This window comes from Amblyomma mixtum, chromosome 2 (assembly GCF_055824585.1).
Source record: "Amblyomma mixtum isolate Tamu chromosome 2, ASM5582458v1, whole genome shotgun sequence".
Classification (NCBI taxonomy): domain Eukaryota; kingdom Metazoa; phylum Arthropoda; class Arachnida; order Ixodida; family Ixodidae; genus Amblyomma; species Amblyomma mixtum.
Genome location: NC_143013.1, coordinates 32,043,720 through 32,069,518, shown reverse-complemented (window position 1 = coordinate 32,069,518; position 25,799 = coordinate 32,043,720). Strand labels below are relative to the sequence as shown.

The 25,799-nt window shown below is 48.3% G+C and overlaps 1 protein-coding gene across 5 annotated transcripts in view; it reads left to right on the top strand.

The window, feature by feature from the left end:
- Nucleotides 1-15,426, top strand: part of LOC149358859 (flavin-containing monooxygenase 5-like) — an 82,636-nt gene extending 67,210 nt beyond the window's left edge. For all 5 annotated transcript variants that reach the window (XM_089571029.1, XM_089571028.1, XM_089571026.1 and 2 more), the window contains 2 exons: nt 5,901-5,990; nt 14,189-15,426. In XM_089571029.1, the coding sequence (XP_089427155.1) occupies nt 5,901-5,990; nt 14,189-14,539 (441 nt within the window). In that variant the 3' untranslated portion in view covers nt 14,540-15,426. The remainder of the gene's footprint in view (nt 1-5,900; nt 5,991-14,188) is intronic.
- Nucleotides 15,427-25,799: the final 10,373 nt, after the last annotated feature.

Genomic DNA, 25,799 nt, shown 5'->3' with positions numbered 1-25,799 from the left:
TTCCGTGCCCATTCCTACTCAACAGTGGTGTACCATTGATTTGTTCGAGCTTTCAGCTTGGGAGCTGCGGCTGCATCTCATGCGATTCCATTACTCGCCAATGATGAACTAAGCAAAAAAAAAAAGGAAGCAACGTTGATTTTTGGAACAACTAATGAGTTGTTATACCGGGTGTTTCAGCGAATACTTTCAAAAGTTTTCAAAAATGGACATTTTTGGGTAAAGATACGACATCGTAGTCGAAATCAAGAGGACTTGGGCTGGGCATGTGATGCGAAGGCAAGATAACCACTAGTCCTTAAGGGTAACGGAGTGGATTCCAAGAGAAGGCAAGCGTAGCAGGGGCAGCAGAAAGTTAGGTGGGCGGATGAGATTAAGAATTTTGCGGGGATACGGTGGTCGCAGCTCGCAAAGGACAGAGTTAATTGGAGAGACATGAGAGAGGCCTTTGCCCTGCAGTGGGCGTAGTCAGGCTGATGGTGATGATGATGATGATATGGCTTTTGCGGCATAGTATTATCAGTGCTGGCGGACAACAGAAGACCGGTGAATCGTCTTAAGTAGTACGCTGGTTAACTAATTTTTAATAACTAGCTTTTTAACTACCAGAGTAAGGCGCCTAGTTGCAATAAAAGATGTGCAATTAGAGGTGTGTTGCGATCAGTGAAGACACAAAGGTCTCCGTAGCAGGCCGAAACGTCCTTTTTTAGAAAGATTGGTCCGCGCTGGAAGAATTTCCGCCTTCATTACCGTTCTGTGTGCACATATATTAGATAAAGCATGTCGTCCGTGGCGAGTTTGCAGGTTTTGTTCATCTGCCACCTGGTGTAATTTTGAACGAAATAATGAATCCATCAGCCAGTGAGTGAGTGAGTGAGTGGGTGGGTGGGTGGGTGGGTGGGTGGGTGAGTGAGTGAGTGAGTGAGTGAGTGAGTGAGTGAGTAAGTGGGTGGGTGGGTGGGTGAGTGAGTGAGTGAGTAAGTGGGTGGGTGAGTGAGTGAGTGAGTGGGTGGGTGGGTGGGTGGGTGAGTGAGTCAGTGAGTGAGTGAGTGAGTGAGTGAGTGAGTGAGTGAGTGAGTGAGTGAGTGAGTGAGTGAGTGAGTGAGTGAGTGAGTGAGTGAGTGAGTGAGTGAGTGAGTGAGTGAGTGAGTGAGTGAGTGAGTGAGTGAGTGAGTGAGTGAGTGAGTGAGTGAGTGAGTGAGTGAGTGAGTGAGTGGTGGTGGTGGTGGTGGTGGTGTAAAACAATTATTTATACTATGTACAAGAGAGGTATTGCTTGGACCGTGCCTGAAGGGCCCGGCCCTCACAATAACTAGGAGGGATCCCTAGTCCGGGACCCCTGTGGCCTCCGCAGCAGCCCGGGCTCTTGTCACCAGGCCTCGTTGGTCCTGGAGAGTTGAGCAGCCGAGCAGGGCAGCCTCCCAGTCCTCTCGGGTGGGGTGGGGGTGGGGTGGGAAAGCAGGATTGGCAGGGCATGCCCACACCATGTGATACGTGTCCGCAAACACTTCCCCCAGTGTGGACACTCGCCCGAAAAGTCCGAATTAAAATGTTTGAGCACTGCCGGGCACAGTACCGTGTTGGTGTAGAGGCGAAGAAGCCAACGCTCCTCTGCCTTCTTGAGGCCTTTACAGGGGGGTGGGTACCGGCCGTGAGCGTTTTGATACAGGAGAGAGATCTCCCGAAAAGTAATAGCCGGATTAAAATCAGTAGCCGGATCAGGCGGCGATAGAGGCGATGCCCGGTGGTTAAAGGCCTACTTGACCGAAAGTTTACTTCGGCTAATTTTGCGCTCGATATAGTGTGCCTGTTGTGAACAATATTTATATTTAATATTAGGGCTGTGAAGCGTCTAGAATTTTAGTTAGAGGCGTTCAAAAACCTCTGTAGCAGACGACGCAGTCCCCTAGCGGTGAGCTGGACAACTAACAAACCTGACCGGATATGACGCACCATTGAGACATCGACATCGCCGGCTCGCCAGTTTCAGGCGTTCTGAAGTGAGCGAGCGCCGCTTGTAAGCCCTCCTTCTGGCGCGTTTCTGGCTGTTTTCACCGCGAAGCTCGATGGTCTCCGAGAAAAATAAACTGCTGGCATCATGTCGACGAAGTGCGTGGCCGCGGAAAGGAATACGAGGAATGCGGAAAGCACAATGTGTACCTCTCGGCCACTGCCCTTCACACCCGATCTGGAAAGCTGGTGTAAGCTGTCTGGAGCTCAGGTTTTAACGTGAATTCCCCTCTCTTCTTCAAAAAAGATAATGAAGGGTGGCTGACGCTTCTGCCTCGCGCTAACCCCTTTTGTGGGTTGGGCTTTGTCAATAGACCTCTCCCGGTCTCCATCATGCATCAGAGCTCGCATGTGTTTCTGGCCCGATCGGCAAAGCATGCCACGAACCTAGAGGGTTATAATTGGGAGAAGAAAGGCTTCGAGGCGTCTATAATCCGGAGAATAAAGAAGACGGGGGACCACTCGTCACAAGCTAGCTTAGCCGGTTCAGAAGCTAAAGTGGACGGCTTTGCTCATCGAGCAACGCCCTTTTTACGTCACGTTGTTTACACCAGGCAGAAGTCTAAGGAGAGGTCTGCTTCTTCTGAAAAGGAATCAACATATGCACGCGTTTATTGCAGGTAGTACAGCTCTGCCCAATGCGCAGTATGCCGTCGTGCGCCCAGAGTATCTACTGCCTCAAAGATTTGCAGGCCGGGCTGAGAATCCTGGAACGCCACACGAGCGTTACTGAAAAAGTCGAATTTCTCACTGCCTCACGCCGTTCATACTTGAGGTCGATTAGAGGAAGCTTCAGTATTACCAACCGAGGCACGTCTCCAAGACCTCAGAGACCTGAACGCTTGTTATTTGAATGATAATATTTTCGAACGAAGACAACCCGTAATTTTGATTGTATGTTCTCAGTCGATACAGATACACTGCATACCTACCGGCAATCTGCGTGGTAGGCGTATAAGGTCGACTGGGGTCCGGCAACAATGTCATTCTGTCCAGCTGTGTGGTTAGAAAAGATTAGAAAATTTTTTCCGTCTCTGCAGTACACGGCCTTTAAGTGATTCTAGGTAAATACAGTAATGAACGCAGCGCATAAGTCTTTGTTCATATGAACCAGCATGTATTTTGAAACGCGCAGTGGCTTGCCCGACCGAGACGCGCAAAGATGAAACAGCCCACTAACGGCACTACATTGATGCCACGGTCCTCGAAGAGAAAATATATTTATTTTGCAGCACAAATTTTGCTTCCGGAATATTCTTTCGCTTAACACAGCGCTTAATTCTCTTGAGCTCCCTTTTTAGACATCAAGCTGTTTTAATTGATTTACCTCGCGTTCATAGCACCTGTTCCAAATTCCTATGCACAGGAAAATGAGAAGGAAAAGGAAAACGAGAAGGCAGGTATTTTTTTTTTTTTGTATCAAGACAACAACCATATTGCCCGCACAGCAGAGCGCACATGTGCTGTTGGCACGTGCGTGCCCGCTCAAAAAAGCCGACTTGATAATACAAGCACTTCTACTTGGCCTCCATTTGAGTATGTTTCCTTCCTCCGCTATGTCCGAACTTTTCACAAGCTGTAATCGAATACTGCCAGGCAAACAACGCTCACTAGCATTGCGGCGCGATCATTTCGCTGAGGTTGAGCGAGGAGTTTTCTAGTCTTCTACAGCAAATAAAACAAATTTAAAACTTTTTCTAGGGCGTTTCATCCATTTTAAGATGTGTCTTTTCACATATGACCAGTATTTATTGCTCAAAGTGCTGCACGCGCTACCGGTACCAGCGCTTTGCAGGAGCCGCAACGAGCAGACACTCCGAACCTGTCCGGACTGAAGTCTCAAACATGCGTCACTTCCGGCGGGCGGCAATGGCGCCCGTTTTTCCAGTTTCGGTATTGAAAACTGTGATTTTTGCGTGCCGTTGGCACCGTAACTGCTTGAAACTGGAGCGTAATGTTTTGTGGGTATGATAATACGGGGGTGTACTATGAAAAAACAACCTTTTTACAGTTTGAAAAATTTCGGTCAAGTAGGCCTTTAAGCGCGCGGGCGTTAGCGTCCGCTACCTTATTTCCCTCTATCCCCGCATGTGCTGGGGCCCAGATGATGGTGCGCCGGGTTGGGAAATCCTGGTACTCACATCTGTGTAAAATTTGGAAGGCACGATCTGGAATTTGGCCCTGTTCAAAATTGCGGCAAGCTCCCCTTGATAATGACTCGGGACGCTGGATCCGCAGCTGCAAGTGCGATAGCAACTTCCTCCGCGAATGTAATGTTGGGGGCACGGAAGATGAGGCCCTGGACTGGATTGTTTTGATGGACAACGGCAGCCGTGTACCAACCCCCATGGTGTGGACCGGCCGCGTCCGTGTAAAATACCCCTGGTCGAGCACCATACTGCTCGGAAATGGCCTCCGCTCGCGCGAGGCGGCGGCCATCGTGGGCATCCTTTGTCATGTTATCGGGGAGGGGGCGAACCTGTAGTGCGAAGCGCCAGGCCTCGGGCATGGATACCTGCTTCTCCTCTTGGGTTGTGTAACTGATGTGGAGGCGGGTCAGTAGCGCGATCAAGCGAGCGAGCGATGACAGATGTCTGCTGCTCCTACCACACCCTTTGTCAGCTGCGTATTCCGGTATGCATACGAATCATGGCGGTTTAAGCGTAGCTTAACGGAACCACTAACCCGTAACAGAACGCGTGACAAAAAAAAAAAGAACAGGCTAGGCAAATTGAAAGGAGAAGCGTTCCACAAAAAAAAAAGCAATGTTGAAAAAAAGAGCGTCATGGTTCCTAGCGGGAGGCGCGGTCACTTCGCACGCACGCGAGCGATGCTTAACTGACTTTCTAAATCAAGCACTCTTTAACCGACTCGTATCGAAGGCAGGCACGCAGTCTACGCTCGCTTCCGCTTCTCACGTTTTCTTCTCCGTAACGTGTGTAAGGTAACGAAGCACTGACTATTGCCACGCAAACCTAGCACCCGGCCTTTTTAAGCAGCGGCGCGCACGTTGTAATGTAAACGAATCAATGGCTGATGACTTCCTGCTAGACATTAACGTTCCAGTACTCTTCCTCAGAGGGAAGTCTTAACAGGTAGGTAGTAAACGGAGTAGCGCGGTTAGAGCTTGTCAGTCTCAATTATCGATCTGCGAGGTGATAAACGAGGCGGGAACGTTTCGTAGAGGAAATACTATGTCATTCTGCCCGAGTGAAATGCGAGCTCGCGCCACTGAGGATCCGAAGCTAGTCTTCGTTGGTGCAGAGAGGCGAACGTTAGATACATGGGGTGCTCCATCTATAAATTAAGAACTAGCGCACCGTAAATGCTTCGATTTCCAGCGGTTGAAAGCATAGCATTTCTTCCCATGCAAGTGCCTGTATTGCAACGGGATGTTAATGTTTCAACCTTGATGAATCACCTTGTTCAGTTTATTCATGATTTAATTATGACAAAAAATATATAGAAATGTGAAGTTTTCGAGCACAAGAGATGGTTTTAGTAAGAACAAGTCGAGGCGAGAATTCAAGAAAAAGAAATCACGGAGAAACAAACATGATTTAGGACAGTAATCCTGTTTGAGTAGTTCGGAAAGATGGATATATGACAACCAGACTGGAAAATTGCGTTCTTCTTCTGTGTTTGCGTTCTTCTCGCCTCGTCCTTGTTAATGCTGCGCTGCAATTTTCTAGTATGCAGAACCAACTAGCCAGTCACTATGTTATGACAACCAGAGTGTGACGCCGTGCTGTTGATTGCGCTCTCGGGAATTCAACGCGATATTGCAGGCACTTCCTGCTAACTGCATATAGCAGAGCAGCAGCCTTGTAATTTGAGATGGCGACGTACCCATTAAACCTGAGTGACACATAAGCCCTCACATGCCGCAGGTGAACGAATACCAGGAGGGTGTCCGGCGACGCTACTACCAGGAACCCCGACACACTCTGCAGGTCGACTGGATCGACTACATGGACGAGGTATGATTCTAACGATCTTTATTCTTTGAAATGATCCCTCCATCACCTGCGTCAACCCCCATAATGCAGTACATCCCTCACAATCCCGTACTATAAGTAGCTAGTGACCTTCACTAATTTTCCTTGCGCATAGCCCGAGCGTGGCGTGACCTGCTCATCAAGCTGCCATAGTCATGGACTCGAAAAGGTCTAAGCGAACTGTCCAAAACATTCAGTCGTTGCTTTTTTTCTCTTTCCTTCATTTCGCTATAGTGCCGCTTTTGTATCCACCCCAAGTACAATTCTCCCAATTGGGAGCGTTGAGCATGAAATAATTGAATTTAGCTTTGACGCTGACCAATGCTTTGCCATCAAAATCGCTGTGGTCAAGTGCGTGGCCTCCGGACAGCTGATGCACTGGCTTCAGTCGATGTAAACACACTACGCTGTTCACAATATCTGTCCGTCGCCGCAACCGAGCTGCCTCTCGCGCCCGTGTGCTTTTATGCTCTTTTATTTTCCTCTTTTCAATTTCGAATCTCTCCGCGCGCGCACACACACACAGGCATCACCAATGTTTGCATTCACATTCAGTGTTCTTATTAATTGCTTCAAAAGAGAAACTGCTTGTGATGTATGCAGACATTGCGGCTGACAAACCAATCTTTTTTAAAACCAATCTTTTTTTTACATTTTCATTCCGCCTACACGATACAACGTCATTAACAGCAAGCAGTAGTAAGGCGAAACTGATTTTCCGTAAGTCGGTCGGTCGGTCGGTCGGTCGGTCGGTCGGTCGGTCGGTCGGTCGGTCGGTCGGTCGGTCGGTCGGTCGGTCGGTCGGTCGGTCGGTCGGTCGGTCGGTCGGTCGGTCGGTCGGTCGGTCGGTCGGTCGGTCGGTCGGTCGGTCGGTCGGTCGGTCGGTCGGTCGGTCGGTCGGTCGGTCGGTCGGTCGGTCGGTCGGTCGGTCGGTCGGTCGGTCGGTCGGTCGGTCGGTCGGTCGGTCGGTCGGTCGGTCGGTCGGTCGGTCGGTCGGTCGGTCGGTCGGTCGGTCGGTCGGTCGGTCGGTCGGTCGGTCGGTCGGTCGGTCGGTCGGTCGGTCGGTCGGTCGGTCGGTCGGTCGGTCGGTCGGTCGGTCGGTCGGTCGGTCGGTCGGTCGGTCGGTCGGTCGGTCGGTCGGTCGGTCGGTCGGTCGGTCGGTCGGTCGGTCGGTCGGTCGGTCGGTCGGTCGGTCGGTCGGTCGGTCGGTCGGTCGGTCGGTCGGTCGGTCGGTCGGTCGGTCGGTCGGTCGGTCGGTCGGTCGGTCGGTCGGTCGGTCGGTCGGTCGGTCGGTCGGTCGGTCGGTCGGTCGGTCGGTCGGTCGGTCGGTCGGTCGGTCGGTCGGTCGGTCGGTCGGTCGGTCGGTCGGTCGGTCGGTCGGTCGGTCGGTCGGTCGGTCGGTCGGTCGGTCGGTCGGTCGGTCGGTCGGTCGGTCGGTCGGTCGGTCGGTCGGTCGGTCGGTCGGTCGGTCGGTCGGTCGGTCGGTCGGTCGGTCGGTCGGTCGGTCGGTCGGTCGGTCGGTCGGTCGGTCGGTCGGTCGGTCGGTCGGTCGGTCGGTCGGTCGGTCGGTCGGTCGGTCGGTCGGTCGGTCGGTCGGTCGGTCGGTCGGTCGGTCGGTCGGTCGGTCGGTCGGTCGGTCGGTCGGTCGGTCGGTCGGTCGGTCGGTCGGTCGGTCGGTCGGTCGGTCGGTCGGTCGGTCGGTCGGTCGGTCGGTCGGTCGGTCGGTCGGTCGGTCGGTCGGTCGGTCGGTCGGTCGGTCGGTCGGTCGGTCGGTCGGTCGGTCGGTCGGTCGGTCGGTCGGTCGGTCGGTCGGTCGGTCGGTCGGTCGGTCGGTCGGTCGGTCGGTCGGTCGGTCGGTCGGTCGGTCGGTCGGTCGGTCGGTCGGTCGGTCGGTCGGTCGGTCGGTCGGTCGGTCGGTCGGTCGGTCGGTCGGTCGGTCGGTCAATTTTAAACATATGATTCATAAAAAAAAATCATAAATCAATTTTAATATCACACGAGAGGTCTTGGTTATAGCGCGCTACTACAGAACACAAAACAGACGAAGAAACACACGCCTGTTTACTGACATAAACAACAACAAAGAACGAAACTCGCGCTTCGTTCGTTGCGTGTGTTTCTTCGTCTGTCTTTTGTGTTGTGTATTAGCGCGCTATAACCAAGACGCAAAACCAACTAGCCCCTGTTCTGGCATTGAATACGAGAGGGTTGTGGGCGCAGGGTATAAGCCTTGGTATAGCGTCATCAAAATTCTGCATGCAATCCAGCGTGCCGAAACGTACCAGCGATGTTTTTGCCTGTTGGCAAGGAACTTGGAAGCTTGAGAAAGCGAAAAAAAATTGAGAAGAACAATATAAAAGAAAAGTTATTGAGGTAGGGGGGGTTACACCGGAAAGTTACCGCCTTATGCACGGCTTTCCGTGCAAATCCGCAACGATCGAAAACACATTGATCGTTTGATCGTGATTGACCTCTAGGCGTCTCCTTTTCCTTCCGTGTCGCCACCACTCTGAGCAAATGCATCAACTCGCCAAATTTTCCGTATTCCCGCGCACTTCCTGGCATCTCTGTCACTGAAGACGGAGCGCCGTGAAGACCTTTCTGTGTATGCTAAGCAGTAGCCTGCCTGCAAGCGTTATATACCTCATAGTTCAAATGTCAATGACGTTCTATCTTAGGCACGCGTCACGCAATTATTAAATAAGGCAAATTATTATCCTCCTCGGAGAGCGATTAACGCACGTGCCACACGCCTGTGTCTGCTTCTAATGTCATCGATCTCCGCCGCGAGTTGTCGAGATTACGCGGCCTTGTCCAGAGGATAGGCGACGGAGGCCGTGAGCTCGCTCCTCACATGTTAAACAGGGTGCTTCATTTTATTCCTGGTAGTAATTGGAATACATTGCATTTAAGTAGTTAATTAGAGCTTGTTAAGCAACTACTCAAGTAATAATCCAAGTAGTAATCTAAAGTCAAAAGCGATCGCTTTGTAGCCGTTATATCTTGATAAGAAATCTGTACCGCACAAAATAAATGAAACACCGCGCGTAAGAGTGGGATTAGCTGTGCACGCATGATAATATCCACATCACCGTCCTCTCGCCGTATACGCTTAGAGAACTGCGACGTGACGCAATGCTATGGTCGTTAATTCATTAGGGCTAAGTCAACCAGCGTTAACCGTATTCGATTTTAATTGCTGTTTTTAAATGCCAATAAAATTCACAGGGTCAACACTTGGCACTCTACTAATGTGCGGCGCGGTCTCTTTATAATGGAATGTAATTCGTTAAGGCTTAGAAGAAGTTAGCCTCTACAGCGTACATGGGCTGCTATGTAAGCTGCCATTCTGGTACAAATGTTTATGGTTTATAGTTTACGGGTGTTTAACGTCCCAAAGCGACTCAGGCTAGGAGGGCGCCGTAGTGAAGGGCTCCGTAAATTTTGACCACCCGGGGTTCTTTAACGTGCATTGACATCGAACAATACACGGGCCTCTAGAAATTCGCCTCCATCGAAATTCGACCGCCGCGGCCGGGATCGAACCCGCGTCTTTCGGGTCAGCAGCCGAGCGCCACAACCACTGAGCCACCGCGGCGGCGTCTGGTACAAATGTAGTGCATATATTATATGTTCAGAATACTGGTGTTGTGTAGGTTTCTCCCCGGTGCGCAGCTCCAGGACGTTCTATAAACCCTTAAAAAGACCTCAATAGACTGTCATAAACTTTCGTAAGCCTGTTTGTGGAATGTCTTAGTTTTTTTGCTAAAGGAATTCTAAGCTTTTGACACACTACAAAAGTAGACACACAAAGTATAGGTAAATACGGCAAGTCGTACGGAAGCACGCCGTTATAGCGTAATTCTCGATTTCTTTTTTGCACTCGTATCTACAAATTTCCGTTCATGTGTACTTCTCCAATGGCGCTAAACGCTGCACTAACAGCCATGTCTGTTCGTTACCGTGCTCTTTAAATTGCCAGGGGCAAAGGTAAAGGTGTGCTACGTTATGTACGCGTTTAGAACACCTTGCATGCGTTTAGAACGCGTGCGTTGCACTTCACTTTCCATTTCCTTTGTTCGCACTGCAATGAAATGAGACGTTTTCGCCCTGCAATGACGCCGGGTAGCCATTGAATCTCGCAAAGAGGAAAAACAAAACTCTACTTCTCTTACCAGCGCCGACGGCAAGCAACTAATCAGACACCATTAACCGCGCACCTTTCGCTACCTGTAATCACTAGGGAAACTGTCGAAAATCACGTGTCAGCGGCGGGACATACATTGAGTACGTGTAATCTTTGCTCAGAAGTGATTGCACACCTCAACAAGGCGTAACGACTAACAGCGCAAGATATATACCATGCAGCTGTGGTACAGATTGACTACAGATTGACTATCGATTGACCTTTGTTTTGGCTTTTCTAAACACTTTCTCTTTTTTTTTTTAGATCCACGAGCGCACGATTGCAAAATATGCATGTTAGACACGGGCCTAGCGATAATTAAAGTGAGATTTTGTTCGTGACAAAAAATGTAATAGTCTGTTCATTCAATGGGTCATAAACCATCCATTGAATTTTTCGTATGGGGTGATATTTTAGCGGACCGGTACATGCTACAGAGGGAAGCGCATAACGCCATATTCGTAAAACATCCTTCTTTTCAAGTAGTTGCGTCTCAAGTCCCGAAGCTTTGTACTAGTCTTGGTTCGAGTTAGAAGTCACCTAGACATTTTCACAAGGCGCCTCGGAGACCGCCTCTCTTCACCGGGATACATGAAGGCCAGCGCCGACAGCATGCCGAGCATATACTTACAGCCAACTGGAGTTATATGCGCCCGAAGTGGAAAAGAAAAAGCCACATAGCTTCTGGCGCTGCATAGGAACACAGCCATACACTGACACGCGATTTTACGGTATATCATTTGAAGTCAAGGTTGAAAAAGTTTTTCGTCATGCACGGGACAAGGTTTCTCCAAAATGCGTCAGTAGAGCGGCCATTGAGCGCGCAGAGTGTCACCCTATCCTCAAAGCAGGGAAAAAATTTCCACGTCAACTTTGAAGCTTAGCTGCTCCTGCTATGCAGCAAACTGAGAAATCTGAAATGACTGTAGGAGCTGCGCACGGTGTACTTTCTATATCTGCGAAAATTAAAAAGTAATTTAAAGTAATTACAAATACTTCCTGAAAGTAACTATAGCCGTTATTTTTGCGAGCAGTTGTTGGTAAGGTAATTAAATTAGAATTCAAGTTTTTATAAAGTAATCAGTAATGTAATTTGATTACTTCGCATAAGTAATTTTGACATGTATGAGCGAAAGCAAACGCCACGGTTGAATTTTTTCTCGAAGAAAAGCAGTCAAAATGACGCAGGAGACGGAAATCAATACTTCCCGTAAAACCACGTTGAGGGAATAACGCCTTCGTTTCGACAGAGACGAGAAGTAAATACGCTTGTGTACAACTTAAGCAGAGATTTCTGTGTACGTTAAAGGATCTCGGCCGGTCAAAAGTTACCCGGACACCTCATAGACTCATAGCCTAGGCAGAGCTTCGACTGGTGACACTGGTTATGCAGACGTTACGGATTTCTAGCGGTGTTGGCTTCTGAATGGTGGATATGGATGGATTGGTGGGAGGGTGCACATATTCTGGGCCCGGAAAGTTTTTTCCGCCGAAGGAGGACTGCCGAACGCAGTAAAATGGGGGCATGTGCGGTTCCCCATAGGATGTTTCTCACCCGGAGGAGCGCCTTCTAAACATGAGGGAGCCATTCTCAGACTCAGTGAAATACATTTTGATGGTGTTTCTCACTCTCCAAACGTACTACGGCCCAGTGTTCATTGCCGTAAAATAAATATCGCAAACAGTTCCGCGTCAATCCTAGCTGTAGAGCGATGCGGAGCCGACCAGTTGTCGCCGACACGGCTCGCGGGGAGCCCTGAGGCAGGAAAGCGCGACTGCACGACTCCGCATTGCCGACGGCGATCGGCATTGCTCGCTGGGCCTCCAAACAACAATCACGCTCTTTGCATCCCCTCATATACGAGGGCTCACCGTCGGGCCGCAGCCAGCCGTGTCCGATCCCCAGTGTCACTTTCTATTTCCTCGTCTAGCCGCCGTGCATGCAAAGAAGAAAAAAAATAACAAAGGAAGAAAGAAGAACAAGCGGGAGCAATTTCGCACGTTCCGCTTCTGAAGCGAGAAACGAGCGACAAGGATGACGGCGGGAAAACACGCTTCTTGAGCGCTGTTGCTGCTGCTTCGCGGCGAAAATCGCGCGCGTTTTCGTTTTTTTTTTTCTTTTGATGTTGTTGTTGTTCCCTTTTGTTTTCTTCGTCGCCGTCATAAGGAGCTCCAACTATAGTCAGATACAACTTAAGTCTGCAGTGAAGCTCCTCTCACATTCAGGACCGCCGCACAGAGTTCCTCCGCAAAAAAAAAAAAAGTAGTCCTTTGTTAAAACTTCTCCTGCCGCCAAAACAAGAAGCTAATCGCAAGAAAAAAGTTATCAGCTTTAAAATATCTATACCTTGCTTGTTTAATCAAGTGAGACTTAAAAACCTGATTGCGTTTACACTTGTGACTGGCTAGCGTAATAATACAGTACGCCACGGACCGTGGCACAGGGTTTAAGTTTTTTTTAAAGTTACACCCTACTATAGCGCGGTCAAGCAACCTCGCGAGCGCTTACTGTACTAAGAAAAAGGCACACCGTAAGTATATTTATTGCGCATACAGGCAGCCCCCATCCTTCCTTGCACTGCTGAGGGAAGCAAATGTACCGCACTGCTTGTGGCGGTGTTCTAATCCTTAACGGGATTTACTCTGATGTAAGTATAGTGTTTCAAAATGAATAATTCAGCTCTAGCTGGTATTTACAGGTCGTTACCTTGGCTTATAGACCGAAATGTCGTTTCTTAATGCAAGTAAAAGTTACCGCGGAAGGCAATTGCTTTCTGTGGGGGGAGCAGCGGGATAAAGCGCTCGAACGCTTGTCCCCGCTGCTTTAACATAAGATGCGGAAACCTTCACAAGAACGAAGCAATTTGGTGCTGCGTCGGCAGAAAGTAAATTCGGCTAGACGGTTAAAGTTTCTTTCCGCATTCTTATTCCGTTACTTATTTCAATAAATTAGCCGAAGGTTTTTGCATCTGAATTTCTGCAACGTTCTTTTATCTTTAGCATTTGCATTTTCGGAACAAGAACAAATGTCGCAGGTTTCCTAAGTTCTTAAGTGCATCAAACCAGAAGATTTCTAGAGAAGAGGGCAGGCAGATTTAGAGTAATTAAGCAAAGGTTAACGGGATGCATGTGCGCAGGAAGGAAGTTACTCTACGCTCTAAGCACGAATAAGCCTTTATGGGAGTAAAAAGTTTTGGTTTATTGTTTTATTGGGGTTTAACGTCCCAAAGCAACTCAGGCTATGAGGGACGCCGTAGTGAAGGGCTCCGGAAATTTCGACCACCCGGGGATCTTTAACGTGCACTGACATCGCACAGCACACGGGCCTCTAGAATTTCGATGAAGGCGAAATTCAGCCGCCGCGGCCGGGATCGAACCCGCGGCTTTCGGGCGAGCAGCCGAGCGCCGTAACCACTGAGCCACCGCGGCGGGGCGGAGTAAAAAGGGAATAAGCTGTCCGCTAGGGTACTCCCTTCCGGAGTAGACTTCGATCACTAAATGTACGGAAAGCTTACTCTTGGAAACGGAGGCATACGTTGCCACTGCAAAGCATAGTAATAGGATGCAGTTCTCAATAGGAGGAGGCTTTTAAAAGCGGCACCGGAGGACTTCAGGTTATCAAGCACAGGAGATTGAAACCTCGGTTAAAATCTTCGTCACTGCTAGAACAAGCGAAGTTCTAGCAGTGACGAAGATTGTTCGCTTGTTCTAACTTCGCACATCGTTCACCGATATGATAAATAACGATACCTTAGACTTTACTAATGAACCCGAACCCTTGTTACCAAAGAGTTCCACTCAAGATCCCGTTGTGTTTTCAGCGATGTAATTAGATTATTAATAAACATTTGTTTATTTCGATCACTGTCTGTTGTGTGCGCGAATATTTCCAAAAGCATAAAGAAAAAACCCGCCAAAAACGTAACGCTTCTGATTTAGACAGTGGTCAGATACGTAGCCTGATGTGAATACCGTCTGCCGTTCCTCTTCGCAGTTGGCCGACCAGATCGGAGTCAAGCCAAACCTGGCGCGCCTAGCACTCAGAGACCCGCAGCTGGCACTGCGGCTCCTGGTGGGGCCCAGCCTGCCTTACCAGTACCGTCTGCAAGGACCCCACGCCTGGCCCGGGGCGCGAGACGCCATCTTCAGCTACGAAGAACGCGTCCGTCGCGCCCTCTCTACGGGTCCCGATTTCACTGTCACTAGCGACGGAAAGGGGGCGCTACTTACCAAGCCCAGCGTCGAGTTCCTGCTGCTCATCACTATAGCCGTTCTCTTATTCTCGTGGCTACTTGCCAGCGGCTGGTTGCTCCCTCAGTCCTGGACGCCGCCTCTGAGTATATGAGGACGACGAAGCCACAGGAACCCTCTATGTAAAAAAAAGAAAAAAAGTATAGGCTAATTCCCTCTCAGGCGAGCATTATGAGGTTCATTTCCCTTCTGAATACGGGTTCTGCAGAGTAGTAGCTCAACAGCACGCAAAGTTTGGTTCTGTATATTGGACTTGGTGGGACAACTGGCTTTCTTTTATGGTACGCCCGTACGACTGGCATTGCTTCTGATCACTACATCACTCACCACAGATGAGGAAGTGCGACTGTGCTTCTGTTTTCAGCGCACGGCACATTTTATCGTTTGCCACTACAAGTGTTTAACATTTTCCACCGCCGCATTCTCATTTCTGTCAAACATATCTCGCAGTGTAAATGTTTTAACGGCCCTGCAAAGCCGTTAAATAGGTCTGCTTTCGTCACGGTTCGCTATACGTCATCGGTGTGGGCTGCCTGGCCTTTGATAACGGCATTAGTAATGAGCCAAAGGGCAACAAGTGCTGTCTCACGAGTTAGCTGTAATTTTATTTGCAGTGCATGCATCGGGCAGGTATACTCGAAGGCTGAGCGTGATGTGGTTAGGTTTGTATACAAGGAATGCACATGCCGGCCATGTGATTCAATACCCCACCGAATAACCTGAGAGGAACACCTGCTGCATGAGTAATGTCAGCTGTGCTGACAGCCCATGCCGCTCTTACCACACTGTACATTATTAGGAATTCGTCTAGCGGCCTATAACACTTCAATGGCAACCACTGGGACATTCTCTTTCTTTCTTTCTTTCTTCCTTTCTTTCTTTCTTTCTTTCTTTCTTTCTTTCTTTCTTTCTTTCTTTCTTTCTTTCTTTCTTTCTTTCTTTCTTTCTTTCCTTCTTTCTTTCTTTCTTTCTTTCTTTCTTTCTTTCTTCCTTTCTTTCTTTCTTTCTTTCTTTCCTTCCTTTCTTTATTTCTTTCTCTTTCTTGCATCACTGATGACGTCAACGTGCTGTGTTTGAATGTGCACAGCCATGCACCACGTGGTGACACCCAAGGGGACTAGAAGCGCTTGTCCCAATTTCCTGGTAATGGTGACGTTAGAGACGGAGCTCACATGCCCATTTTTATTTCTGCTCCTTTTTTCTTCAAGGAAACTGCAGCGAAGCGTACAGTACATGGCACCGTTCTGCAATTAATTTACTTTTCTCTGCATATGCGGTCATCTTGTTGTGTTACGTTTATTTTAACTTAATCATTCCTGCAAGATCTGTAATAAATTTTAAAATAAACACGGCTAAAGGAGTCTCTCTGCATTCATTACGATCTTCAATAGAGAGGACCAGCGCTCTACGTCGAGGCATTTTTAGCTGTCGTACACGAGACTGCTTGCCGCGTTCAGTTAGCCCGAAACAAACTCATAATGAGGACACCTCCATGAATATCGCGGTATTAGAAACTCAGAGCTTACGAGAGCACGTAAAACTCTGCCCCCCCCCCCCCCCCACCCTCTCCCCATAGATTCTTCTACAAATTTTGCTTGTTTGTATGTACCCGCAGCGGTGGTGTTCATTTCCTGAACCTAAGGTCACGGGATGGAATCTAGACCACTGCGGCCGCATTTCTTAGAGGCGAAATGAAAAATCATCCGTGCGTTGTGCGATGTCACTGCAAGTTACGATGTCTCGTGCCAGAAACAGGCTGGAGAGAAAGAGGTGATATACAAGGTGTCGCGTTACGAACATCGCACTAATATGATCTCACGTGAAGCGAGCAGTTTGCTCGCGCCACACTTCTTCCACACGCAGTTTTAACTTCCTCGTTGCGCATTAGAGACACGCAAATCTTGGCAGAAAATCAAATGCCTCAAATTGGCGGATCTACGCATTTGTTCGCCGACTCCACAGCGTTGTACGGCGCACATTACAGCGTAAGTATAGGCTGTTACTGTGCTTTCGCAACAAAAAGCATTTATACGGAGTGCGCAGAGATAAATTCACAGCGTAAACTTTCAACATCTGGTCACGTGAAGGCCACGTGACCAGCGTTAGGCAGGCAGCTTTGAGCCCAAGACATGATATTGGGCTAGTCCGTTCATAGTGACTGCCAAAAAAAAAAAAAACTGCGCGAAGACGACGGGACAAGAAGAAGCACAAAGACGCCCACACAAAGCGCAAATATGAGCCCAACCCACCATGGTCGCTTAGTGGCTTCTATGTTCGGCCATGGCGTCCGCATTTCGATGAAAGGAAAGTGTGGTCTAAATTATATTGAACCAGTATTCTCTGTAACTATAGTCTAAATCAATCCGGAGCCCTCCACTAAGACGTCTCTCATTACCCACGTGTCGCTTCGGGACATCAACCACCACATGCCACTTAACCACGCACCCATTGCGATCGTTGTTGTAGACCCGGCTGCCGACATGTATTTAAAGGCTCTGGTATTCGCCATTACCGTAGATCTAAAACATCGAATTTCCGGAGCCCTTCACTACGGCGTCTCTCATAGCCTGAGTCGCTTTGGGACGTTAAACCCCACAAACCAAACCAACCAAAACATTAGCAAAATACAGGCAGGAGCACAGCGACTGCTCCTGCTGTGTTTACTGAGTTACGCTGCAGAGCGTAAACACTTGGAATTTTTTTATCCCACATTTTCCCTGCCCACTTTCGTATCCCACGAGCAGCATAAGCCACAAAGGACAAACACCCAACAATCGACGTGCCCTTCCCCACACTGGAGCAGCCGCAGTGCACCCATAATCGTAGATCGCTTATCGCCCGTTCCCACAAGGGCCTCGAAGCTCGCTTTCATTTGCCTAATTCGGCGGTCAACTTCCGGCACTCCCGCCGACGCGCAGCCACGTAACGGCGTGCTAATCCCGCAGTTAGGCTAGCGGCGAGCATGGCAGCTCAATTTATTCGCCGGATTAGAGCTTCTGAAAACGGACTCGAGGCACGCAATATGCAGATGTTGTGGTATTACGGCACGCAACCTTTTTCAGGCGGCCGACCTTAATAGCTCCTTATAAGCACGGGTGAATGTGTCTCGAACCCTATATACGGCTTACCACGTGGTTCAGCACTTCGTGACCTCGCCGCACGAATCGGGAGTCCATAATGCGAATTTGCGTGCGGGGTCCTTGTACCTTGCATCGACGCAGGACGTCCTCGATGCTTCTCGCTTTAAGCAGAGGCAGGCACTAATCTGGCCTCGGCTCTTTCTGCCAGGTCATACAGGTTGTACTGCCACACCCAGCACTTTTACGTAATCCTCGGTGGAATTACGGAAGCTCACCCGCGGTTTTAGTTCCGCCAGCTTACGCTTCATGCGGAAGCAAAAAAAAAAGACAAAGTTATCGGCGAGCCTGTTGAATCGACTACTGAAAAGCGGATTACACCGGACGCCTTCAAGAACGGAAGTTAGAGAACGGCTACCGAAGCCTTCCTGGCCGAATGTTTTATGGGACGTATGGCACCGTTGCCTTAGGGACGGATGACGCCATTCCGGATACATCGATATCTTTGGAATTCAGCGCCAAGGGAAGACAAACGCAGAGACGGGACGGTGCGTTGATAACTGGTTTGCTATCGGAGAAAAGCGTGGCGATTTGTATTGCATAACACATGCGAGCACACGGCGAATATATAAAGTCGGGATCGAACCAGGAACATGACGTCAATGAAAACCTGCCAGCGTAAAGTACTTGGTTTATCTCGACTGTATACGTCATTTGTGCGTGCGTTCGGTGCCATACAGATTTGCTTGCCTTCTCTGACGACCGATCAGTTGGCAACGCTCCCTTTTGCCTATTCTTTTCTGTATCACCTCCCTTTGGCGCTTTATTCTTTCCCAATGCTATGAACAAACTGACCTTGCAGCTCACTTTCACGTAACCCCTTATATCGCCTTTGGTTGTAGCTTGGGAACGAATACAAAGTCCAAACAACGTCGCGGGAACGCGCGGTTAATCAAAAAATAATTCGTCGAAGGAACTTAAGACTGCTTACGTGTGAGAATGCGAAAACAATGCTGTCCCTTGGTTTATTGACACACACACGGTGACACCATTAACTACTAAAGAACTAATTAGTCATTAACCAGTCAGGACTAGTTAATCATGGATCACGACTAATTAGTCATGACTAGCCAATTCAAGTCGCCCCATAGCCGCCTCGTGTGTGCCTACGGCCGTCGTCTCGTTGGTGGCAAGGCGCACTTTAGATCTGTGCCTTGCGCACTTTAGATCTGTGCACCCTGAAAATTTTCCCCGATCCCTACATATAATATGCAGTCTCACAAGCCGCCATAATTAGCATTATCTATAAAAGGCTGGAGTAAACAAAGTCTATTAATTCGATATCGACAAAGGGTTCCCCTTCGCTGCATTTTTCTCTCTCTCTCTCTCTCTTTTTCGAGAGCAGACGTCTGCAGCAGTGACTTCACAATTTTCCTGCGAAACGAAACACACAGAAGCACACTGCGTCGAGCGTTTGTGATACCAGCCAGGCTACGCAGGTGTCTCGGGAATTCAGTCGGTGATAATCAGCCATGTGCTTTAATTTTCACTGCTGGTTGTTTAGAGAAGAAGCGCGATATCCTTTCAAAGTAAATATATCTGCTAGTGCCAGTAATCACGCGCAGAACCAGTCAGCTGCGCAATAGCAAGGAACGTAAACACAGCGCAAGCATTGCCGTAAAAAACCTCGTGCCCCGCCGCGGTGGCTCAGTGGTTACGGCGCTCGGCTGCTGACCCGAAAGACGCGGGTTCGATCCCGGCCACGGCGGCTGAATTTCTTTGGAGGAGGAATTCTAGAGGCCCGTGTACTGTGCGATGTCAGTGCATGTTAAAGAACCCCAGGTGGTCGAAATTTCCGGAGACCTCCACTGCGGCGTCTCTCATAGCCTTAGTCGCTTTGGGACGTTAAACCCCATAAACCAAACCAAACCAAAAAACCTCGTAACTGTGAGAACAGCGTTGGATACGACACACTAATTACTGTGTAGTCCACACCTGTACATAGTCCACACAGGGTGAAATTGTAATATTCAAACATGTACGTACCGCAGACTGGACACCGGAAATTACGATATTTATAGGCCCATGCATTGTTTTTGTGTGTGTGTGTGAAAACCGTTGTCTTAAAGAAAAAGTATTATACTGAGGCCACAGAATCATTACCCCTTACGAGAGTTATAATTGTTAAGCCCTCAGGAGATTTTACCCTTAACGGGGCTCTGAAACGCCTTTAGATGAGAGCACATCAACTCGCTCAGTCACTGCATTCTCTCGTCATGAACACCTGCGCCAAATAATACACTTTTGCACGCAACAGAGAACCCACAATCACGCGCGAACACTGGCGAGCCCTTTCCGACGACTTTTTTTTTGCTCGCAGCCTGCTTCGTCGCGCCGCTCCTGCGTAGTATACCAGTTCAGGGACGGCTATTGGATAGATTCTTTCAAACGTCAGGCCGCTACCATGGCCGCGGCCAATAATAAGCCGCGTAGCTCATGAGGGTCAGGAAGCTTCGCCCCCTGCGGTGGGGCCGGCAGATAAACGCCGATCTTTCAGTGCGCAAAACGTGACTAGAAGAGAGGAAAAAAAGCGAAGAGTGAAGGACATTGAAATTCAGATTTTCTCTTGAGATAGCTCAGCATCTACAAAATGCATCAAAAAATTCTTGCTAGAGGATATTCTTCCTGGAGAGGCATACCGCAACTTTATTACAGCCTCTTCAAGAGACCCTTTAAAAAACGCTGGCGAGCATCATAGGGGTATCTGAGATTAAATAACCTGGACGGCGATGGTTTCCTCGACAAACATATGCCATGTGGTGCAAGTTTAAGCTGGCAGATTAGGCAGAGGCTTTAGAAAACATATTCACTTTTTTTTTTCCTCAAATAAATTACCCAAAAGCTTCCAGCAGGTCTACGAGAACGGAAAACCGGGCGAGTCAGGATTGGAAACTTAACGCACTTCCTTTTGGGAGATATCTGACGAGCGGCACGTGGAGACGCGTTTATTGAAAAACACGTGCCAGAATCCAAACGCGCTCGACTCCAGTGTGATCCGCACTCTCTACACGATCTACTCTAGCTGCCAGGAAGCCCTTGGCCAGACAGAGAGAGAGAATGATGAACGGAAATGCAGAAAGGCTTACTAGGCGACGCCCAGTATTCTACCCTATATATGTGGGAAGGGGGACGAAGGGAGAGGTAGAAACAGGAGAGAGGAAGGTAGATTACTTTTTCGTGTGTCTGTAGTCCGTAACTAACAGGGCACACTGGGCAAACTCTGCAAGTTTCTACAGCCCTGAACTCAATAGTGAGTGTACGCCAGAATGGCTATACTATTTTTTCCAGAAAGAAGCTGGTAACGTGTACTGCCTACTCGCAATAGCGCGAGGCGATGGTTCAACGCTGAGAAGTGCCATGTTCTAGCGCAGAGAGTTCGCTGGTGTATAGGCAAGAGCTCTCCAAGCCAATATATAATTTATTTCCTCTCAATCCCTGTTTCTTTAAGGCCCCAAGGAGGAAGTTTTCGCACTTTTATGTTTGTATGACTGCTCCATCATTTATCTGCCGAGAAATAACCAGTTGGCTCAGTCATCGTTAAAACTAAGTCCGACGCGTGTGCTAGATCTCGACCTATTGTACTTGGTGCCACCGATAAAACTGCATCAAATTTTTTCACGTCGCCAGACGCCCGAACAGCGCGCATATCGTGAGTATTTTCTGGTTGTAGAACCTGACAAATCTCCACGGAGGTTCAATGATCACGGCGTTCAGTCGCTGAATACGAGGTCGTGGGATCGAATCTCGGCCATAGATGCGCATTTCGATTGAGGCGAAAAGCAAAAACGCCTCCGTGGTGTGCCATATTCGTACATGTTAAAGGATTCCAGGATGTATCACATCCAGGAGGCGTATTGTATAGCTACTAGGCGCGGTCGTGCGAAGTGACACATTGTTTCGTTATGACCCGAAAAAGAAAAAGTAAAGAAATTTAGAATAAGTCACTGTATAGCACATTTAAGGGTTAGACTTCTCGTTTTGTTATTTTTAAATGGCGGACGATTTTTTATCGTCGTTTATTCCAGAACATAGCTTGCGCTTTCTTTCGGCGAATATTATTTTCTACTCATGAATTACCGTTTTTTTTTTCTTTTTCGGTGACATCACGTGGCGTTTCTGTGCAGTCACGAGTCACTTGGAGTGTATCTGAGTCATTTTGTCAGCACGTGCATTTGATTTACCACTAAATAACGCACAACTATTCTTTCATACAGCTGTGCCTGTGGAAGAAAACGATATAGTCCATCTAAAAAGTACCGGACGTGAAATTATGTAGCCATCAGACAAAAACGGCAATTGAAGTTTACTTCCAAAAACTGGGTTATCATGTTCTCCTTTGGTTGTTCCGCTGGGTCGAAGGATCGGTTTGGTTTATAGGTGTTTAACGTCCCAAAGCGACTGAGGCTATGAGGGACGCCGTAGTGAAGGTCTCCGGAAATTTCGACCACCTGGGGTTCTTTAACGTGCACTGACATCGCACAGAACACGGGCCTCTAGAATTTCGCCTTCATCGAAATTCAGCCGCCGCGGCCGGGATCGATTCCGCGTCTTTCGGATCAGCAGCCGAGCGCCGTAACCACTGAGCCTCTGGGTCGAAAGAGAGGGCAGGGCATCATATGGTCTGCGTGCTGATAGCAGCGATGGATGTGCCGCTGAACCGCTGCAGTATATATAGAGAACACGACACTTTTTGTAACGCTTATGCGTGACTCTTATGCGTGCATTGGAGAAACCTGCTTAACCAATTAACTGCTTTAAACGAGTGATGACAGTGAACAGCAATACTCTAGCAGACTACGTCTGATGAAGTGTTGAGCCTCGCGGTCTGCACAGGAGTGTAAGGTAGAGAAGAACTGCCTCAGAATTCACAACTGATCTCATTAATACAACGACAACACCGACTCACCGCGCCGCTGGGTTCCGCGTACCGTGTTACTTTCGCCTTTGGCTCTGTGCAACTCTTACTCAATACCCAGCAATCTGTGGTGCGCATGTCCAGGATATCGACCTCTTTTAATTAAATCCGAGTTTATAAAATTGAATCTGGCGCACCTTTATCGGTGTTCGGTTTAAACAAAAAATTCCTGCTTCTAAGTATATTGTATGCGCTGAAGTTTGAATAAGCTGACCTTTCCGTCTGAGGGTTGGATAAGAAAAATCATGGCGCAGGAACGAGTCGGGAAGGTGTGGGACTGCGGTGTACTCGACGATGACTTCGTCCTACGCATGAGGAAAATATGTCACCGACAACTCAGTTTTAGCAATAAAAATATTTACAAAGTTGTTTTTAGACAAAAAATCACAAAAGCAGCAGACGGCTATCTGACTCGACCTAAAAGCTTTCCCTTCCAGGTGAAAAGAAGCTACAACGAAAGTGTTACATCGTAATCAAACATGCGTGTTTGCCTCCGCAGTAGGTCACTGCCCTCAACTTAACCTCTTACACGAGTGACTGTCTTGGGGGCATCACAAAGAACTAAGCAACCCTGAAAGCATTGTGAGCCGCACTCCTACCCCGTCACCTTCGTGCACCTTCGCTATTACATTCAAAGCGCTCAACGCTCACATCAGTAATGTCATGTCGTAACTGAAAATTCCCTCAATTAGATCCAAAATTTCCTATTTCAGGCTCTTTCCTGCATCAACTTGAAAACTCCGTCAATTTAGATAGAGTGACGATTTCTGTTGCTAATTAAAATTCCCTGAAACTCCCTAAAAATTCTCTTTCTAGCCAAATGTTGCCTTAAAATTTCCTGAAAAAGGGAACATTTCCCGAATAGTAATCACTGACTTGCTGTGACAGGAACCGTGAAGCGGTGCCCAACACAGTTATGCTAAATTTCTTTCCTCGAAATTTGTACGCAGATTAGTCGCTTTAGTGGCCACGTGTATTTCATCGGCTGGGAGTAGTCTGTTTACTGGCCATCTATGCACAGGCGTGAACAGACTAGAGCTCTCACGCTTTGCTCTGCAGTTTGGGGGGTAACAGCGCTAAAGACGGGGGCGAGAGAGGCAGAAACGCTCGTCCTGTGCCCCCCCCCCCCCCCCCCCCCCTCTTTCGTTACCCTCAAGAATGTATAACCAACTCGCCGGTTTAGCAATAGTATTGCTCTGAAGAGCAAAGGAAGCGAATTTTTCAAGCAGCTGTTATCAGAAAAAATTCTCAAACTCAAGTGCTTTTGCTCAACTATAAGAACGACAAAGCCACAACCACAGAGCTCCTAACATAGCAGACTCGCTAACATCTAGCTTTATTTGCCCCGGAGCACACCACTCAGGCGCTTTAGACAAGTGAGCTCACGTCTGAACGTCATGTCGCAAGCCATCACATTTCAGACAAACACAAAATGCAGGCTATATTAAATAGAAGCAGAAAAGAAATCCTATTTTGTGTTTCGGCCCGCCGCCGATTCTCAGCGCAGTCAAATCTCTCGACAATCTTCATGCTTATATTTCTAGAAAAAACTGCGGGAAGCGCCCTCGCGCCGTAGTGAGGGAAGTACGTCCAGACATTACCACCGACTCTTAAAAGAATGATTGATAGAGTGCTCTGATAGGCGCTGTTGAGCCATCCCGTCTGAGCGTCAAGGGTGAACGTCTAACTTTGAGCCAGTATAATTCTTCTTGGAAACTGATTTCCGCCTGAGCCAGAATAAGCGAGCACAGAATAAACAAAGTCGCTGCGTCATACGAGCTTGGACGAGACGCGCACATCTCAAAGAGGGAGGTAGGAAAAAAGCGCCATATTACTCTTCGTCCACAAGCGCGCACTTTCCGCGAGTTATTACGTCACAAACACGGTAACCCTTAGAATGAAAGGGCGCAACGCTCAAGCCCACAAACCGAGTTACGTGAGCAGTTCAACTCCGTGAAGAGCCATGCAAATGAGGAAGTTGGCGTTCGCCGCAATGAATGTACAGTCTGAAAAAGGTGTGACCCCGTGCACGGGGAGTTCGCTCAAACTTTACGCTCCAGCGTTTGTGAGTTTGACGCTTACGCAACGCCTCTGTCGCAGCCGCTCGTCGAAAATGTGCGCGCCTGTCACAAAGCGCCCAAGTGCGTTTCTCGTACTACTCCGAGATGTCGATGACGCTTGTGTATTTGCGCAACTCTCTTTAAAGTTGCTTACACAGGTGCATGGGAGACGAATGCGCAATTTCTCGATAATCTCTGCCGCACCTAACTTGCGATGCAGAAATGAAAAGGTCGCGAGGAAGACAAAGCTGCAAGGGTTCGGCGAACTGTATCGTTATGACGCACATTAATATTGATATGTTGTGCTCAGAGATTCGGAGAAGATGATTGTGTTTCTGTTACGAAATACCGGGTACGAATTTGAGGGTTGAGACACTCCGCTGAAGCTCATCTCTGAACGTGTTTCTTCGCTCGAAGGTAATCGTGCGATTCAGCAAAAAACGGCAACTGAAACTGCAAATGCAGTCTGCTTCACAGTAATTGACAAACCTGCAATGAATGTTCCAGGTTTATTCACTGAGTAAGTAAAACATGAAATATATAAAATGTATTAGTAAACAATGAAGTTTTAAAGTAAAAACGGACAGGGGACTTCATGTTTTTAAGTATATATTGCACAAACCCGCCACGACTTTCTAAACATTTATTTATTTATTTATTTATTTATTTCGTTACTATCAGGGCCGTTGAGGCGAGACAGATAGATTTACCAAAGACCGCACTTTCGCGATATTCTTTATCAATGACCCATGGAGGAAGGAAAAAGAGCAATGACCTGAGCTGTGCAAGGGTCGCCATTAAGTTGTACGAGGCAGCAGTACTGGGCACCTAGTTTTTTTTTTTTTTTTGCATCGTCCGGCCAGAGTTGTTGCAAGTGACCTGAGAAGTAAGGAAAACCAATGCAAGCTATTTGTTTTTTTTTTTAATCTTCTCGCCAGACCTCTGCCTTAAAGGGACACTGAGGAGAGCACTATTAATATTTTTTTTATAGTAAAATCCGATAGTTCGGCATGTCATGGCTTTGTTGCCACTTGGCCGGCAGCGAAAGATGCATTTATTTCTAAGAAATTTGGATTCGAAGTTGAAATAGTTTTTCCCGCCGCTCTGATTCAAACTTGGGATTCGTCTATGACGACAGAGGACTAAGAGACGTGAAACATGACGTGCACATGACGTAACGCAGACTCCGTGATTTCTGGCTGCCAGCAGTGCGGCCTAGCAGCAGCCGAAAAGAAAGCTACC